The sequence below is a fragment of the Aethalodelphis obliquidens genome, unplaced genomic scaffold (genome assembly GCF_003676395.1).
Source record: "Aethalodelphis obliquidens isolate GAN/ISIS:26980383/991018 unplaced genomic scaffold, ASM367639v1 scaffold20, whole genome shotgun sequence".
NCBI lineage: Eukaryota > Metazoa > Chordata > Mammalia > Artiodactyla > Delphinidae > Aethalodelphis > Aethalodelphis obliquidens.
The window spans coordinates 18,578,259-18,594,377 of NW_020837964.1; the positions used below are offsets into that span (position 1 = coordinate 18,578,259).

General features: G+C 56.5%; 2 protein-coding genes across 8 annotated transcripts; both read right to left on the bottom strand.

Moving 5' to 3' along the window:
• On the bottom strand, positions 1-4,702 carry NRN1L (neuritin 1 like). 3 transcript variants are annotated; one of them, XM_027119566.1, is made up of 4 exons: positions 4,355-4,446; positions 3,693-4,007; positions 3,468-3,600; positions 1-3,350 (listed from the first exon to the last, which is right to left on the bottom strand). In XM_027119566.1, exons 2-4 carry the CDS (start codon positions 3,754-3,756, stop codon positions 3,065-3,067), a joined length of 483 nt encoding a protein of 160 aa, XP_026975367.1. In that variant the 5' UTR covers positions 3,757-4,007; positions 4,355-4,446; the 3' UTR covers positions 1-3,064. The 3 variants fall into 3 exon arrangements, with proteins under 3 accessions (XP_026975367.1, XP_026975365.1, XP_026975366.1); XM_027119564.1 differs by lacking the exon at positions 3,693-4,007 and having other exon boundaries at positions 4,355-4,702; XM_027119565.1 differs by having other exon boundaries at positions 3,693-4,702.
• A 115-nt stretch (positions 4,703-4,817) lies between these two features.
• On the bottom strand, positions 4,818-16,031 carry EDC4 (enhancer of mRNA decapping 4). 5 transcript variants are annotated; one of them, XM_027119541.1, is made up of 29 exons: positions 15,768-16,031; positions 13,258-13,414; positions 12,743-12,854; positions 12,342-12,441; positions 11,884-12,073; positions 11,630-11,777; positions 11,436-11,540; positions 10,992-11,101; positions 10,826-10,909; positions 10,638-10,733; positions 10,442-10,544; positions 10,141-10,321; positions 9,974-10,046; positions 9,787-9,878; positions 9,524-9,711; positions 9,331-9,434; positions 9,085-9,238; positions 8,313-8,746; positions 8,124-8,228; positions 7,887-8,039; positions 7,765-7,801; positions 7,454-7,631; positions 7,196-7,351; positions 6,975-7,090; positions 6,725-6,890; positions 6,452-6,638; positions 6,140-6,359; positions 5,584-5,747; positions 4,818-5,350 (listed from the first exon to the last, which is right to left on the bottom strand). In XM_027119541.1, the coding sequence occupies exons 1-29, from the start codon at positions 15,850-15,852 to the stop codon at positions 5,158-5,160; spliced, it is 4,191 nt and encodes a 1,396-aa protein (XP_026975342.1). In that variant the 5' UTR covers positions 15,853-16,031; the 3' UTR covers positions 4,818-5,157. The 5 variants fall into 5 exon arrangements, with proteins under 5 accessions (XP_026975342.1, XP_026975339.1, XP_026975338.1 ...); XM_027119538.1 differs by having other exon boundaries at positions 9,085-9,241; XM_027119537.1 differs by having other exon boundaries at positions 9,524-9,723.
• Between the last annotated feature and the right edge of the window lie 88 nt (positions 16,032-16,119).

Sequence of the window (16,119 nt, forward strand, 5' to 3'; positions counted from 1 at the left end):
CCCTGGTCAGGGAACTAAAATCCCACAGGCCACTCAGCCAAAAATAAAATAAATAAAAAGGAAAAAGAAAACTTAAAAAATTATTTCCATATGTCTAGTGTGATGCTTAAGGGAATGAACTTAGGGGCCAATCAAACTTGGGATCATATCCCAGCTCTGACACTTCCACAGTTGTGTGAACTGAACTTAAGCAAGACATCTTCCCCTCCTTAAGCTTCATGTTTCTTATCTGTATAATGGGGATCATAGTCTTGACCTCACAGTTATTGTGAGGGTTGAAAATAATATAGAATTCCAGGGTTGATGGGGCTTAGAAATCCACACAACACCTCTATTTTACAGACATTCAGCAAATTAATTCAATAAATGTTTATTGAGCCCTTGCTATGGAAGGTGCTGGCCTGGGCTCTGGTGAAGAACACGGGGGCCCTGAGATGAAGAGGTATATTGATGCAGAGGGGACTGGGCTCAGGATATCCAACCCCCAGATTCTCCCCTGAACAATAAGCTGTTCCATGTCTGCAGAGCTGCAAACATGAGAAGCACCATTATCATGATGCTCTAGCCTGGGCAGCTGTGTCTAGGGCTCAGCCCACTTGGCTCTCTGCCCACCCCTTTCCTGCAGCTCTGGGATAAAACACACAAAGCTCTTAAGCCCCTGGCCAGAGAGCAGATTCTGTCCCCAACCCCACCCCCCTGCACACACTCCAGGTCACTCAATTCCAGGGAAGAGCAGGGACTTAGGGGGCAAAAACCAGGGGAAAGTAGGTCACAGCAGGAGGATGGTAATCCCTTTGATGGCTGGCCAACACAATCGAGCCCCTGCTCCTGGAAGCGGCCTGCTCCTGGCCACCCACCAAGAGTAAGAGTGGTTCTAGAAAGACTTTTGGGGTTTGGAGCCCCAGCACCATCCCTCCAAATAGTATGCTCAGGTTAAGAGGGCTGCCCCAAGAAGACACATCCTCCATACTGAAGTCATTCTCAGTCCAAGCTTTTGCTGACTGTAACACTTCCTATGCAGGATTTAGCAATTCTGTTTTTCATTTCACGCACTCCCACAAGTACACTCTTTATACCCAGCCTTAGGCTGGGTGCTAGAGACACAAAGAGGACACTTGGGGAATCCAGAGTGGGGAATTCTGACCTAGACCCAGACAGTAAGAAGCCAGTGAACCAGTGTTATCCGTACAGAGACAGAAGAAAGCCCAGGAGCTCTGTGGACCTGAAGGAGGCTTCTGATTCAGCTTGGAGTCAGGATTAGGGAGGCGGTAGGTGATACTGAACAAGAAGTAGGAGTTCACCAGGAGGAAATGAGGAAGGTTATTCTGAGCACAGAGAATAGATGTACAAAGAATAAAAGGCTGGCCTTTCCTTCTGGAAGATACTGGTGGTCAAAGGGGGTGGATCTGGGAGGGTTTTTTTCCTGAACCTTCTCCTTCAGGTGATGTGAGATGGGTAAGGAATGGATGAGAGAGAGAGAAGTGGGGATAAAAATACAGGTGAATGAAGTACAGGAGAAAAGACAGGGCAGAGAGTGAGTTAACTGAGGCATCTTAGCTAACTGGAATGGGAGGGTGTTTGGGAAGCGTTGCTGAAGTAGGGCTCCTACATGATAAAGTAGGGTGGAGGTCTCTGGAGGCACCTGTCACCCTGGAGCCTAGTCAAGCGTCCTATCAGGCCTGATTCTGTCCTAGGGCCAACAACCTCCCAGCATGGGCTTTAGTGCAAACCTGGCCTGCCAAGTTCTGGACTCCCACCACTCCTCCCCTCCCAGCTGATTGCCTGGGCCCCTCTTGTAAAGTCCTCTCCAACTCAGCCCCAGTTCTCCTCCACCATTTGTAAGTCTTGTATCCTTACCTCCTATCACCCTCTATCATGGTCCTTCTCTGAAACCTCCCCTTAACCCAAGGACTGAGTAGGTAGATCACTCCTCTGTGCTACTATAGAGGGGGAGTTGAAGGAGTAGACTGAATAAAATGTCCTATATATAAACATAGCTGGCTTACATAGGGCCTTATAGACAATGAAAAGGAGTTTAATATCAGGATCAGTTTTTCAATTTAGAAAATGGAGAATAAAGTGGAGGGAGTGAGAGTAGAAGCCAGTGAGGAGGCCATGGCAGTGCCCACACAAGTCGTGGGGTGATGGCTTGGAAGAGGGTCCTGGCAGGGACAGTAGATGACTGATCAATAGAGGGTCTCACCCTCTCTGAGGCCTCCTCCTTCCCTCAGGATTCTGCCCGTTCTGATTCTTGCTCTTCTTCTCCACCATGATGAACTGGGGCTCCTCTGTGCTTCCAGAAAGCCTTCCGGGATTGTTCTGACCTCACGCTGCACACCTCTTCTCAAAGAACAAGCTTGTGGAGAGCGTAAGGCCAGAGGAACCCTCATCGTGACCCCAATTTCTGCAGCTCCAGGTCACCTCAGGTACTTGAATGTAGACTCCAATGGGGGCTCCCCATCTTCTGGAACAGGCTCCCCTTAGATTAATCAGGACCCCAGAGAAGGAGAGGAAAGGGTACTTAATCTGAACTGTGTCTTGAAGGCTAAGGTGGTAGTTCAGCAGAGGGAAGAGGAGGTGAGATGGACAGGAGCCTGGAAACTGGAAAGAACCTGGGGAGGGGGGTGGACTGGCTGAGGGTGGGGGTGCGGACACTCTATCACCTCACATGGCCCCTAGGGGCCAGGACAGGAGGGGCAGGTAGGGCTAGGAGTTCTCCCAGCCCAGGAGAACAGAGAAATATGTGCATTCCCACACATCTTGGGTCACCACCAGAAGTCTTGGAACCTGCTGGCAATGGAAAGCTCTGCACTGCCCCTGGGAAATGAGTGTTTGTGAAGAGAAAGACTGAGTCCCCTATGGTGGTCTTCAGCCCGCCCATCTCGTCCTGGGGATCAGCTTCTTGAGGCCTCCACCCCAGCCAGGTGGGCCACAGTGGAAAGAAAGGAAGGAGCTTGGTACAAATATAAATACATTTAATGAAAGCCGAGCGCTTTCGAGACAGGGCGGGTGGGGGGGGCAGGGGGGGGGGGGGGGGGGACACGCTGCTACCCGGCCAGACCGGCTAGGCCAGAGGACCCAGGAGGCAGGCGAGTGCCAAAGCAGCCGCCAGCAGAGGGGGCTCGGGGACCCGAGTGGGTGCTGGCGCTGTCGCCCGCAGCGTCTCCTGGTTGGTCTCTGGGCCCGCCCCGTGCTCCTGAAGGCGTACAGGGGTGCCGCACAGAGTGTGCAAATTATCTGGGTGTGGGGCCCGGCGAGCTTCTTGCTGTAGTGACTCCCACACGGCGGCGGCCTCCTCAGGGCAGCCCAACAGGACTCGCGAGGCACAGGTGTGGAAATCATTCCAAGACCTGTCAAGGGTGTGGGGTTAGGGTAATCAGGTGGGGCAGGGGGCTTTGGAATGGGAGGGAAGAGGTTCAGACCCCAAGGGTGTGGGGTTGGGCTGCTGCCCTCACGCCTGCCCGTACCTGCAGACGCTCTCCAGCTCACCTCCGCGGCCCATGCCGTCCCCCAAGCGGATGAGACACTCGGCAAAGCCCTGGTATATGGTGTCACAGCGGCCTGGGACCGCTGTAGTTGCTGCCAGGGGAGATACAAGGACTGGGGGTGGGGGTGGAGAATAGTTGATAGGATGAGGTGGCGTGCCCTCACCATCCCCGCCCCTCGCCGCCAAACCCCAGGGGCTTGTTTACCAGGGAGCATTCTGGGGACGTGACTCAGCGTGAAAGGGGTGCCCCAGGGAACTAAGGGGCACATCTGGGGACCACCTGCCTCTGCCCCCTTCTAGGCAGACCTGGACAGTATAGGTGGGGATGGGGGAAGGAGAAGCCTCGTCCCAGGAGTTGGCTCTTCTTCCGAGCTGCTGGGTCCCAGGTCAGGTGAGAATGGTCCAAATGAGAGTATGTACATGGTGAAAGGAGGCAGGTCCCCTGGCAACTTCCAGTTTCTCTGCAGCCTAGACAATCTTTGTTTGGCCTTTCCATCCCCTCCCCAGAGACAGGTGTTTTCTGACGGGTAGGGCAGAATAGAGGGGGTTGGGATCCAGGTTCGACCCTAAGAGAGGACCTCAGAGATCCCACGGTTGGTCTGGGAGTCCCGCAAGAGGTCAAGTCTCCCCTTATCAGGATGGGGACTGTGGAATTTGGGGGTTCTTCCCTCCGAAACTAGGGTTCAGTTCCCACCCTCACTTTACATCCTGAAGCCACTGGCACACAATCCCTCCCTGGAGCCCTCACCTCCTCTCCACCCTGACTCTCAGCGCTCAGGAGGGCTGTGCCTCAGCTCCCACACAACCTACACCCAGCCTGGGGAGGGGGTGTGTGGACTGGGTTGGGTCCAGCACGCCGGCACTCACCAAGGGGCGGCAGCAGCAGCAGCAACAGCCCCAGTGCACAGGGCGGTTGCCAGCGGTGACAGAAGCGGCAGCACATCTTCCCTGGGCTGGGAGCCTAGTGCCAGAGCTGGCAGCTTGGAGTGCAGCCCTTCGGCCCAGCCCCCAGAAGGAGGAACTGTGATTGGATGGGGGCTGAGGGTGGAGCTCAAACCAGCCAGCAGCCCCGCCCCCCAGTTCAGATAGGCAAAGAAGGGAGGGACTCCAGAGAGGAGAACCCAGGAGCTCGGGGTGGTGCTGAGCTGATCCCAGGGCCCTTGCCTTGCCTCAGAGATGGAGAGCGGAGATCTGGAAAGGCAGTTGGGCAGATGAGGGTGGGTGTCCAGGGCCCTGGGGTGGGTTGGCCTAGACAGAGCTCCAGGAGAGGGGGCAGGTAACAAAGGGCAGTTATCAAAGTCATGCCAAAGAAAAGCATACACATACTCCATTTTATTCCAAAAGCATTTAATTGAATTTCTCAATGTTTTTCAAAAACAAAAAGAACAAAACTGGTGGTAAAAAGGAACATGGAAAATTCAACTAAAGTGGTGTCATAATCTCAGGGGTCATGCTCCAGGCATGGCAGAACCCAAGAAGGCACAATACCCACCCTGGGCCCAGCCTAAACCTGCTGGCTACCACAACCTATAGATCATAGCCAGTGCTATCCCCATCAAACACGCCAGAGGTGGGAGCCTGAGCAGGTAAAGGGCAGACATGACCCTGCTTTGGCCTAGGCCTGTCTGCTGACCTTCAGTGCCACCCCATCCTGGGCAAGGCAGGCTGAGCTAAGGGAGGCTGGGGGTCATAAGGCCGTGCAGCATGAGGCTGAGACGCCGGGCCGCTTTGCCAAGTGAGTTGTGTGGCTCCGCCTGCAGGAACTGGAAGAGCTTCTGGCGCACCTGGGCCATGACGGAGCCCATGTGGTCCCGAGTGATGGGGTCACTGTGGTCCAGGTGCATCACAGCCTCTTCCAGGTAGCTGGGGGTTTAGGAAAAGGACAGGCTACAGGTGACCTCCAGCAGAGAGGAGTGCCCCCTGGTGGCAATGAGGCCCAGACGCTGATAATGGAGGCCTCAAAGCCTGAGATAGGTGGGGACAGAGGGGATTGGTGAAGAAAATTAAGGAGGGGAGTCAGGCAGGAGTGGGAGTCGCTGCTTTGAACTGCTCCCCGCCCTTCACCACAGCCCTAGTCCCTGACTATGCCCACTCACCTGAGCTTGAGGTCAGTTCGAGTGCCAAGCTCAGAGGCCAGTTGCTGGATGAGTGAAAGGAGTACAGGCTGGGAGAGGGGGCAAGGTGGCTGCCCAAACACCTGGCCTGGGTCTACAGTTTCACATACGTACAGCACCAGGTTCAGGTCGGCAGCTGTCAGGGCCTGAGTAGAGAACAGAGTTTATAGCTAATGTCAGGATGGAATGCCTGCTTTTCTGGCTATGTGGCCTGGGAGAGGATGACCAGAGTAGGGCATCCTGAGGGGGATGCTTTGGGGCCCAGAGAGAGCACTGTAGGGCTGTGTTGTTACTCTAGGGAATCAGGAAAGTTTTCCTGAGAAGGGTGGTTCTGAAACAAGGTAGACTGAGGTAGGAAGAAAGGGATCCAGGGTCCAGACAGAGGGAAGAGCAAGGGAAATGCCCTGGAGGCCAAAGAGAACCAAAAAGAGTCTGCTGAGGCCAGACCACCCAAAGCATGATGGGTAGAGTGGAATGTATGATGTGTGAGCCTTGTCAGGAGACTCCTGACTCTATCTGGGCTTAGTGCCCGGCTTACCTGCTGGAAGGCCTGGTTGAGGTGGCCCTGCTGCAGCAGCTGCAGGATATGGGCTTGCTGGGCTTGGCAGTCGAGGTGGGTGGTAGGGACAGGTGTGCCAGCAGCTGAGCGCATGGCCTGCATGATGCTAGAGGTGACGGCAGCCTGCTGCTCCTTGAGTGCCACACTCACCTCACCCTTAACAATGCGCTGCACCTGTGCTAAAATTGCCTCTTGCAGGCTGCAAAGGCAAGTGAGGGAGATGAGGCTGACAGGCAGTTGGGTCTGGCCCTTTCCAAACACACCACCTTGCTCAGTGCCCTGCCCACACACCTGCCCACAGCCACGTGCAGCTGGTGCTGCACCTCAGCCCGAACACTGCTGGACACGGTAGCCGCCATCTGCTCCGTGGCTCCCTGCAGCGTGCTGACCAGGCCCCGCAGCTGGGCCAGCATGGGCTCCCGCGCCTCCTGTTCTCGTGCCTTTCGGCTCTTCATGTGGCTCTCCAGCTGCTGCAAGTCTGAGAAGTGACCATGGGGGCCATGAGAGGGATGGTAGGGAGAAGACGATAGCCCTTCCCTTCTTGGGGCATATGACCCTACTCACATTCCTGCGTGCCCAGTCGGAAGCTATCATTGATCTGCTGGAACATGGCCTGGCAGCTCTTCTCAAAGGCGGGCAGTACCACGCTCTGGAAGGCTTCACGGTAGGCGGCCTGCATTGGCCCCTGTAACGTGTCTGCGGCTGCTCGGGCAATGGCATCTGTTAAGTTCTGGGGTGGAAGAAGGGGCCTGAGTTGAAAGCTGAGCCCAAGCCCACCAACCACCAACCTCCCTCACCTTGGGTCCCATAGCACCTTGGACTTCAGCAGCTTGGAGATATTCTCTTTCATGCTACCCTCCACGGCTGTGAGCTTGGTGGCCACTGAGTTGCTCAGTTGGCCTGCCACGGGCTCCAGACTCCTAGACACACCTGGGACAGGGTGAGGAGGGAAAGGTAGAGCCATGAGAAGAAGCTTGACAGGTAGGGGGCCCCACTCCCATCTGGCCCACCCAGAAGTCTCCATGCAAAACTCACATGGAGGAACCGTCTTCTTGATCTCATCCCGTATGCTGCGCTCCAGCCGCCCAGCCACAGCTGAAGATAGCGCTTGGGACAGCTGTTGCGTCAGCTGCTCCTGCAGCTGCCCACCACGCTGCTGTCCCTCGGCCAGTGCCCGCTCCAGTCGCCGCTCTGCATTGTAGCTAAGGAACAGGGCTGCAGCAGGTCCCATATCCCTTCCTGGGCCAAGAATGCTGCTGCCGCCCCATGCTGTGCCACTGCCCACAAGGATACGCTCCTGCTCGTGCCGTGACTCTAGGGCACGTTCTACGTGGCCCGTGACGGTGCTCTGCAGGCCTTCAAGTTGGGTGCACAGACGCTGTAGCAGCTCTTCTTGGCTGTGTCGAAGCTGCGCCAGCTCTCTCTGCTGTTGCCAAATTAGTGCTGGCCAGTCCTCAGGGGCCTCTGCCACCTGCCAGGAACACCAACAGTCACATGAAGCCCGCCCCGCCCAACCCCACACACCAGACCAGGGGAAGGCTTGGACCCTACCCCACCCCCACAGGCAGGAGTCCCAGAAGCAGAAAGGGTGTTTGCTCGCTCACCTGGTGCTCTGTGAGCCGGGATCCCATGGACGAATCCCTGCCACAGAGGAGAAGCACCTCAGGCCATGTCAAGCAGGCAGACTGAAGACCACCCCTCCCCCTGGCCCCAGGACCCGTCCTACCCGTCATCCTTTTTGCCCTTTCGCTTGAGCTTGGGTGAGGCCCGAGGGGATCCTTTGGTCTTCCAGTCCTTGGCAGGAAGACGTGGAGTGGGAACTTTGGTGCCAAAACCCCCTGCAGCAGAGGCCAGGCTGGCCACCTCATCATCATGGTCGCTGTGGGAAGGGCAGGGAGAGAAATAGGCACCTACCCACTTGTTGGCCCTCCCTGTGAGAGGAACGGTGCGGGGTGGTGCCTACCTTTGCTCGGCACTGGCGTCCTGACTGTCGTGTTGCTGTAGCAGGTGATAAGGTGGTCGGTGAAAGGCCAGGCTCTTGTGCTTTTCCTGGAGGCCATTCCGGGGGCTGGGGGGACAGGCCAACTCAGCAGTGGATGACTCTATCTGAAGCCCCTACCATCAGCACATTTCCCACTCCTAAGCTCCTCACCTCTCTGCCAGGCTGCTGCAGGTCTCACGAGTAATGTCTGGTGCCGTAGGCCAGACCTGACTGTCAGGGGCCGTGGCCTCCTGGGTCAAGGCTGCCTCCAGGAGGGAAGGGGTACTATGCCGATCCCCATCCCCAGGGCCTCCATCCAGGCTAAGCTGGGGGCCAAGCTCGGGTCCCGGCCGGGGCCGTGGAGACAGCAGGTGTAGTGCTGAAGCAGCTGAGGCCATACTGTCTGGCTCCAGGCCCTCCGGAGCGGAGGAGCCAAAGCCACGGGACAGCGCCTCAGATGCGATCTCAGGGATATCCTGGGACAGGGCAGTGGAAGCCGAGGAGATAACATCGGGGGAGCGGGTACGGCTGGGGGACGCCTGGGGTAGCCCCAGGGGCTCCACTTCCTGCAGCTCCAGGGATAGTGTAGAGGCAGCAGTAGGCACCTGAGGTAGGCCAAAGGTGGGAACTTAGGTGGTGGGAAGTAGGAGTAAAAGGAGTACAGAGACGAAGCACTGGTGTGTGTAGTGATGAGAGATGGGACAACAGGGAAGGGGGAGGAAGGTCAAAAATGGCCACAGCCCAGGAGGAGAGGAGGTGGGGATGGAAAGGCTGAGGATCTGCCCTCCAAGGACACCGGGGGCTGAGATACCCTCAGGGGAAACATGGACCACCTGAGGAAGAGCAGGACCAGAAGACAGGGTGCTGTGGGAGGAGACTGCCGCCAGGCTTCCCACTCCCATATACCTTCTATACTGCACTTCACACACACCCACATACGCACCTGCCCAGGCCCTTTGGGAGGCAATTTGTCGGCCGGACTTGGGAGCAGGCCAGGCAGGAGGCTACGTGGGCTTGCCTGCAGGCTGCTACTGCTGCTTATTGTCAGACCGCCATCCAGCTGTAGCTTGGGGCTCAAGGTCAGCTCCTCAGGTGGCCTGCTGGCAGGAAGGATGAAGTGTAAGCAGCCAGAGCCTGGCATCACCTGGCACCAGCCCCTGACACGCCCTAACTTTGACCCTCATTTCACCTGGGCAAGGAGGGGTCCACGGCCGAAGTACTGCTCATGGCAGACACCGCCGTAAGAGAGGAACTGCTGCTGCTGCTGCTGCTGCTACTGGGAGATGCAGCGATCTGGGGAGATGTGGAGAACGAGGGCTGTGGCTGTGGGGGGCACTCCCAGGGCCTCCCTCCCTGTGCCCCACACTCTGCCCGCAGCATACCTGCTGCAGGGAGGTGCTAGGTGTCATGAAGGCGTCAGGTGTCATCAGCTTGGGCTTGGTCTCACTGCTCAGACTGAGGAAGTCGGCAGGTGCAGGCAGCTCCACGATGCGTCGGAGGTCAGACTGGGAGCCGTGAGTGGCCGATCCCAGGCCCTCAGAAGCCAGTTCTGGTCGAGACTCTCCAAATGCTGTGGGAAAAGCTGCCACTTGAGTCAGATCTCAGACTCCAGTCAGAACCTGCTTTCCTGTCACCCCCAACTCACCAAAGTCCTCATGGGCAGGGTGTGTAGGGAGCGGGACCACCACGTCAGGGTTCAGCTGTGGCTGGAAGCGGATCTGTACATCTTGCAATGCCCTGCAGGGAGAGCAGGGGGAGAATATGAGAGTCAGAGTCAGCAGGGTAGGGAGGGGCACAGACAGGGCACAGGCGGGCCTCCCCAGCACACTCACTTAGTGTGCACACAAAAGAGCTTGATGAGCACACCAGCTGCAGACTCCATGGCACCAGCTCCGTGGGTCCCATCTGCAAGGACAATGTGGACGACTAAGCCCCTGGCCCTCTGAGCCTCAGCACTCCCCTACATCCCAACACACATCCCTGACCCTGAGCAGCTCACCAGCCCCTAGGCTGTCATTCTCCTCCTCGGCTGGCAGCACCTCAGTGTGCCGCAGCCGGCAGCGACTCACAACCTGGATACCGAAGCTCAGCACAGGGTGGGTGAGCAGGAACTCAGAGATGGAGCTGAAGCAGGCACGGCCCTCCTCCTGGTTCTGCAGCAGTTCCATCACGTAGAGGACCTGCACAGGTAGCGAGTTCACAGCTGAGCTCAGGGGCTGGGAAGATGTGGATGTGCCACACACACCCTTGTCCTCCCTGATGATATCAGCTCTGCCCAGAGCGTCCCCACTGCAGCCCACCTTCCGTTGCACATCGCTGAGAATCAGGTATTCTGCTGAAAGGTCCAGGCAAACCTTGAGGCTTGGGGGCACACTCACTGAGCTGAAGATATCTGGGGAGAAGCTGGAGGGGGTGGCCACGAGGCAGGATGAATGAGACTGAGAGGGTGGAAGGAACCCAACCCTGCCCCTGCCCAGCCCCACAGCCCCTGCTTACCGAATGGTCTGCAGGCAGGTCCAGGACACCGTGCACCACATCTTCAGCTCCCGATTCTGGTCAGCACCAGTAATAAGGAACCTCCAGAAGGGGACCCTGCAAAGCAACAAGGCACTGAGTGGCTGGCTGGGCCCCTGCTGGGAGCCCAAAGTCCAGCCCACCACCCTCTTGCCTGCCCACTCACTCACTCAGGATCCTGTTTCTTGTGGTTGTCACAGAACAGGAGGCAGGAGAGGGGCCTCCCATCGTGAGGCTTCCACTCGTGCAAACACCTGCAGGCAGGTATATGAGTGGCCTGAGTGGGTGATCTGATCTCCTACCTGGGAGAGCCCAGGCCCTCAGGCTCCACCTTACCTTGGCTCATCCTGCCCCTCAATGTAAATCTGCCAGAACTTGACGAAGCCATCATGACTTGCGGTAGCCAGGACAGTCCCATCAGGTGAGAGGGCCCCTTCACTTAGGCACTGGGAAGAACCCAAAAAGCCTTGCTTTGCCACCTGACTAGAGGTGGGAGCAAGTCCTCCTCAGGTGAGGATGGCAGTGAGCTAGGCTGACCCAAAGCGTATCTGCGTGTTTGTATGAAAGACAATGAATGGGGGCGGGGTACTGTAGAGAAAACCAGCTCCATAGGGTGCATGGTTAGGTGTGAGCGCCACAGGAGACGGGTCCCTCTGTGCTCCGAGTACCCATGGCAGAGTGCTAGAAAGCTATGTGGGCAGCTGTGAGAACAGGGAATAGATGAGGGACATAAAGGGGTGGGGAGAGGAGGGCAGCAAAGGCAGTCAGTTGCAGGCTTACTGTGCTGTGGCCTTTTACCACGATGAAGCCCTGCTTGATCTGGCTGACATCCACGGGCCAGGTGCTGTGGTTGGAGCGGAGCATGTCCAGGTCCCACACCTCAGCCTAGCAGGTACAGGGAGGTGAGCGTTCAGCCCATGACCACACCATTGCTACTTGGTCCCCTCCTTTCCCCCCAGGCCCAGCCCCCTCACCCGGTCCTCATGCAACAGGGCCACCGTTGGGCTGCCCTCCTCACAGCAGTCCTCACTCTCTTCGGGGATGAAGGGGCACCAGATGATCCTGCGGAAGTGATTCAGTGGAGTGCCCTCTGGCTGTCGGATATGGACCAAGATCTCTTCTCTGAGCAGGGTGTTAAGGGCTAGGCAGGTGGATAATGATGTACGTCTGGCAGACCCAGCTCCGCCCACTTTTCTTCAGTCCCCCATCCCACCCTGGGAAAGGATACTGAATTTTGCCATTAACCAGGGCCAAGCGCCACACAAACAGGTTGCCTGCCTCATCCAGGCAGGCCAGCTGTGGGGAATTGAGGTGTGCAAAGGCCAGATCAGCCACACTGCCTGTGAAGCCTTTGAGCAGGGTCCTCTCTGAAGTGCTGACACTGATCACCCGTACCATCGCTGAGCCGTTGTTGGCAGCTAGAATCAGGAGAGCGGTAGGCCATGAATAAGTATCTAGGCCCAGGCAGCAGCAGAGAAGCCCTGCCCTTGCCTGCCTCTCTGCCACTACCAGTCTCAATCTCTGTTTTCTCACTCGGCTCCAGAAGGCCTGGCAGAGCTGGGGCCAGCACAGACAAGCCTTCCATTATACCTCTACGGTCTGAGTGGGCTGAGTGACTGGACAGTAGAGCTGCATCTCTGGGGCTACTAGCAGAACACCTCCCTCCTCTGTACTGTGCCTACTCACCCCGAATAGCATAGGCCAAGAAAGAGTTGGACACAGCAATCAGGTTGCCATAGTAGTATTTCTGCTCCCAGTCATACTTGGCGACGGGCTGGATTTTCACCTGAGAATCAAGAGTGAGGAAGGTCATAGAAATCGAGGGCTGGGGCAGCTTTCCTGGAGCTGAGGTAGCCCCCAGCATGCCTGGGGACAGTAGAGGCCATATGCGCAGGCCCAGCCACCCATTCACAATTCTTGGGGCCAGATTCCCACAGAGACTTGGCAGCCAACCCTGGCTTCCTGAGACTGGGATACACTACCTGTCTGTCAGGATAGTCCCCATAGGTACTGGCAGCATGGAATGGGGGAGGGACAGCCTAAGTGTGCCCCATCCATTATACATGCCATGACATCCTGGTGCCCACCTTGTTGCTCCCCCGTGCCTTGCTCGAGATGCTAGAGTCACTGCTGGCCACAATCTCCACCTCCTTGGCCAAAATTCCGATGCAGGTGGAACTGTCGTCTCCTAAGAGGCAGCTGGGGGGAGGGGTGCATAGCGTGACTCTTGTCCACCCAAAGTCTCGATGGGCAGGGTTGGGGGGAGAAGATACAGACACTCTGGTGAAAGTGTAAAGTCCCAGATGCCCAACTCTGCCTGGTTCACTGGTCCCCAAACCTACAGCTTCCCTTGCTCACCTCCCTCCTTGGGAATGGCCCTACTTCCATGCTAAACCAGGTGCCCAAACTTCAGATCCAGGCCAAGCCCTTGAGCTTGTCGTTGCCCCTCATCCTAGTGCAAACTCAGGTTAAGTGTTCCACCCCAGGTCATCTAGTGGGGAAGCAGCAGAGGCTGCTAGACCCTCTCCCCTCACCTTATGCCTTTAGTTCACAAATGCCTCAAAGACCCCATCACCACCACTGCCATCTCCCAGACACTCACATGACCTGCTTTTCCTGCAGGTTAATAGGAGGCATGGCTCGGAGACCAGGCTTGTTTGTTGAAGTACCATCACTTGAGCAGAGGGGGTCTGGGACCAGGAGCCCATTGAGATCTCCATTGTAGGCATTAGATGGTCGCTGGCTCTCTGCACTGGGACCTAGAGACAGAAAGGGCCACTCTGATGAAGTTATTCCACCTGCCCACTGGCCTCTCCTCCTGCAGAGCTTCACTCAAGAACCATGAGGTGCTCTAGGAACACTCAACAAGGCTCGTCAGTGGCGAGGAGGGCCCTTTGTTCAACCTTTATTCCATAAACACTGATGGTGAACCTAATGCATGCTAGGACCAAGGATGAGCATGAAGCTCTTCTACCTGAGGGAAGGGTATAAGAATGCTCTGAGTCCAATTAATACTCAGGCCTGGGTCAGTACAGAGGGACTCTGTGTACTTGAAGGAGGACATGGGAAGGGTCAGGACAGACTTTACAGAGGAGGTGCCATCAGAGCCAGCGTGGCTAGAACACACAAACATGGGAAGGATGGAGGGAAAACAAGGCTGCAGAGGTCTCGGGTATGAGGCTAGGGTGCTTAGATTTTCCCTGTGGTAATGAGAGCCACAGAAGTTTTAAATAGGAAAGTGACATGATCTGCTATGGCCAGAGGACTGACTGCTCTAAAGTAGCATGCAGGATAGTTGAGAATCCAGGTGAGAGATACCAGGGCCTACATCAAAGTAGTGGAGGGGTTGGAGAAGAGAGGGTGGGCTTCTAAGGCATGGAAAAACATGATAAGATGTGGAAGTAAGAAAGGAAGGAGACTGCCTGACACGGAAATGGCTCAGAAGAAGCCACCCTGGAGGAATGGACATGAAGGAGTTGGACAAAGAGTAGAGAAATTATGGGGTAGGGTGTATAATCAGGAAAGACAGCCTTTCAGTTGTTTACCATTGGCTGTTTCAAGCACCCTCATAGGTTCAGACACTACTCCAAAACTCCCAGGTAGCAAGGAGAGTAAGGCCTCATATTCAAGGAATATGACAAGTTTCTAGTCACAAAACTGCCTGGGGTCTCACATGGTCCTCCAGTGAGAGGAGACAAGCAAGGGCTACTTGGCAAACAGGGGAATCAAGTACCAGTCAGTAAGCAAAGAGTTAAGAGGACCACCTCACTTGCATCACAGCCACCTTAGCTGCTCAGGGGTAAGCTGACCACTCTCCTTTCCAGGCAGGCTACCATGAGGACAAACAAACAAGCTACACATTACCCATGCCAGGCTCTACCAAACCTTTGTGAAGACTAGTTTGCTAGCAGCTAATAAGCATGAGAGGGCCAGGCCAAGCCCATGAGTTCAAGGAGCACACACTCCAGGCCTGGGGAAAAGGGTTTGGTGGTTCCAGGCAGCAGATAGATTTTCTCAGAGATTAGAGGTTAGCTAAACCCAGGAGTGAGCACCAGTGCCTGCTTCCAAAGGGAACCAGTTTGGGCCTTCCAGCAGGTTTCAGAACAGGGTCTGAGGAAACACCAATTCTCAGCTCTGGCCACTGCACATCCACACCTCCATTACCAGCCAGTCTCTCAACCACTACAACATTTCACCGGTCCCTGAACCTGCCATGAAACTTTGGTACTTTCACATATGCTATTTCCTCTTTGCAGAATGTCTTTCCTGACACCCAAGCCCCTCTCCATATTACAAGACCTAGCCTAAAAATTGCTCTTCTCTCAGATCTGTTCTCAGGCATTCTCCAGCCCCCACCCCACCCACCCTATCCCCATCACAGTGCCAAACACTTCTCTCTTTCAATGAGAAGAGCATTATATTACACCTTGTTAGCTCTGTGTCCTAGGAGCTCACTGAGGGCAGGAGCAGCTGAGGTACCACTGCAAACCCAAGAAAAGTTTAAACGAATGGACGTAAACTAGGGCTTGCAGATGTTTGTAGATCCAATCAGGACTGTGCAGTCTGTGATTTGCCTTAAACCCAAAGAGGACACGGAATTGGGGGTGGTCACCGTCCTCCTGAAAATCAGTTTCAGAATCGCATGCCTAGAGTCTGTATTCCAGAAGGAAGGGCAAGTTGCATAGGGAGATCAGCGGCTCTTCATTACAGCGCCTAGGTCTAGATCCAGAACTCCGCATACAGAGCCCAGACTAGGCCTCTGAACTATGGCAAAAGGGTAGGGAACCCGGGCCAGTCCCAGGAAGACTAGAGACGTTGCGGCCAGGACACCTGGTGGGCTCTGCGAATTCAGAGAAGGTGCCTCACCTTCAGCCGAGACGCTGAAGGACGAGGCAGAACGGCCCGGCTCCGGGATGGGGCAGGATTGCACCCAGGGGTCTGCGCCCTTCAGCAAGCACGCTCAGGGATTTGCCGCTCCGACCCTCGTCTGCCCTCACCAGCCGGGAGGATGCAGAGCCGGTCCTGAGTGACCCGAGGGCCATGAGGGTGGCCGAGGCCCGCACCGCCCTTCTGCCCGCTCACCAAGGACCCACCCCCACCGTTCCGGCTCACCCCCCGCGGGCCGGTCCAGCTTGAGGATGTCCCGCAGGTGCTGCGTGGCGTCCTCGATGTCGATGCTCGCACAGGAGGAGGCCATGGGCCCAGCTGCGGGCGCCCGGGTCCGCGCCGCGTTCGTTCGCCGCCGCCGCGCACCGTCCAGCTGAACACTACCCCGCCAGCACCAGACAGTGGGACCAGTCACTACACTCGGTCCACCCAAAGCTCGCAAACCGCCACCCGCGCCGCGTCCCTGAGCCCCGCCAACCCCACCAACCGCCTCCACTTCCGGCCCGCCCCGGACTCGGCTCCCGGAACCTGAGCAGAGCGGAGAAGAAAGGTTCCGGGCTGGGGGTCGGACGCTTCG

What these genes read in the sequence shown, in the direction of transcription:
- NRN1L (XM_027119564.1), bottom strand. Translation starts at nt 4,430, where the DNA reads ATGTGCTGCCGCTTCTGTCACCGCTGGCAACCGCCCTGTGCACTGGGG. An exon ending in GCTGCTGCTGCCGCCCCTTG is followed by an intron (nt 3,601 to 4,354) that starts GTGAGTGCCGGC and finishes CCCCACCCCCAG; the next exon opens with TCCTTGTATCTCCCCTGGCA. An exon ending in GAGCTGGAGAGCGTCTGCAG is followed by an intron (nt 3,351 to 3,467) that starts GTACGGGCAGGC and finishes CACCCTTGACAG; the next exon opens with GTCTTGGAATGATTTCCACA.
- EDC4 (XM_027119536.1), bottom strand. Translation starts at nt 15,852, where the DNA reads ATGGCCTCCTCCTGTGCGAGCATCGACATCGAGGACGCCACGCAGCAC. An exon ending in CACAAGAAACAGGATCCTGA is followed by an intron (nt 10,734 to 10,825) that starts GTGAGTGAGTGG and finishes GTTGCTTTGCAG; the next exon opens with GGTCCCCTTCTGGAGGTTCC. An exon ending in TCAACCAGGCCTTCCAGCAG is followed by an intron (nt 5,748 to 6,139) that starts GTAAGCCGGGCA and finishes TTCTCTACTCAG; the next exon opens with GCCCTGACAGCTGCCGACCT.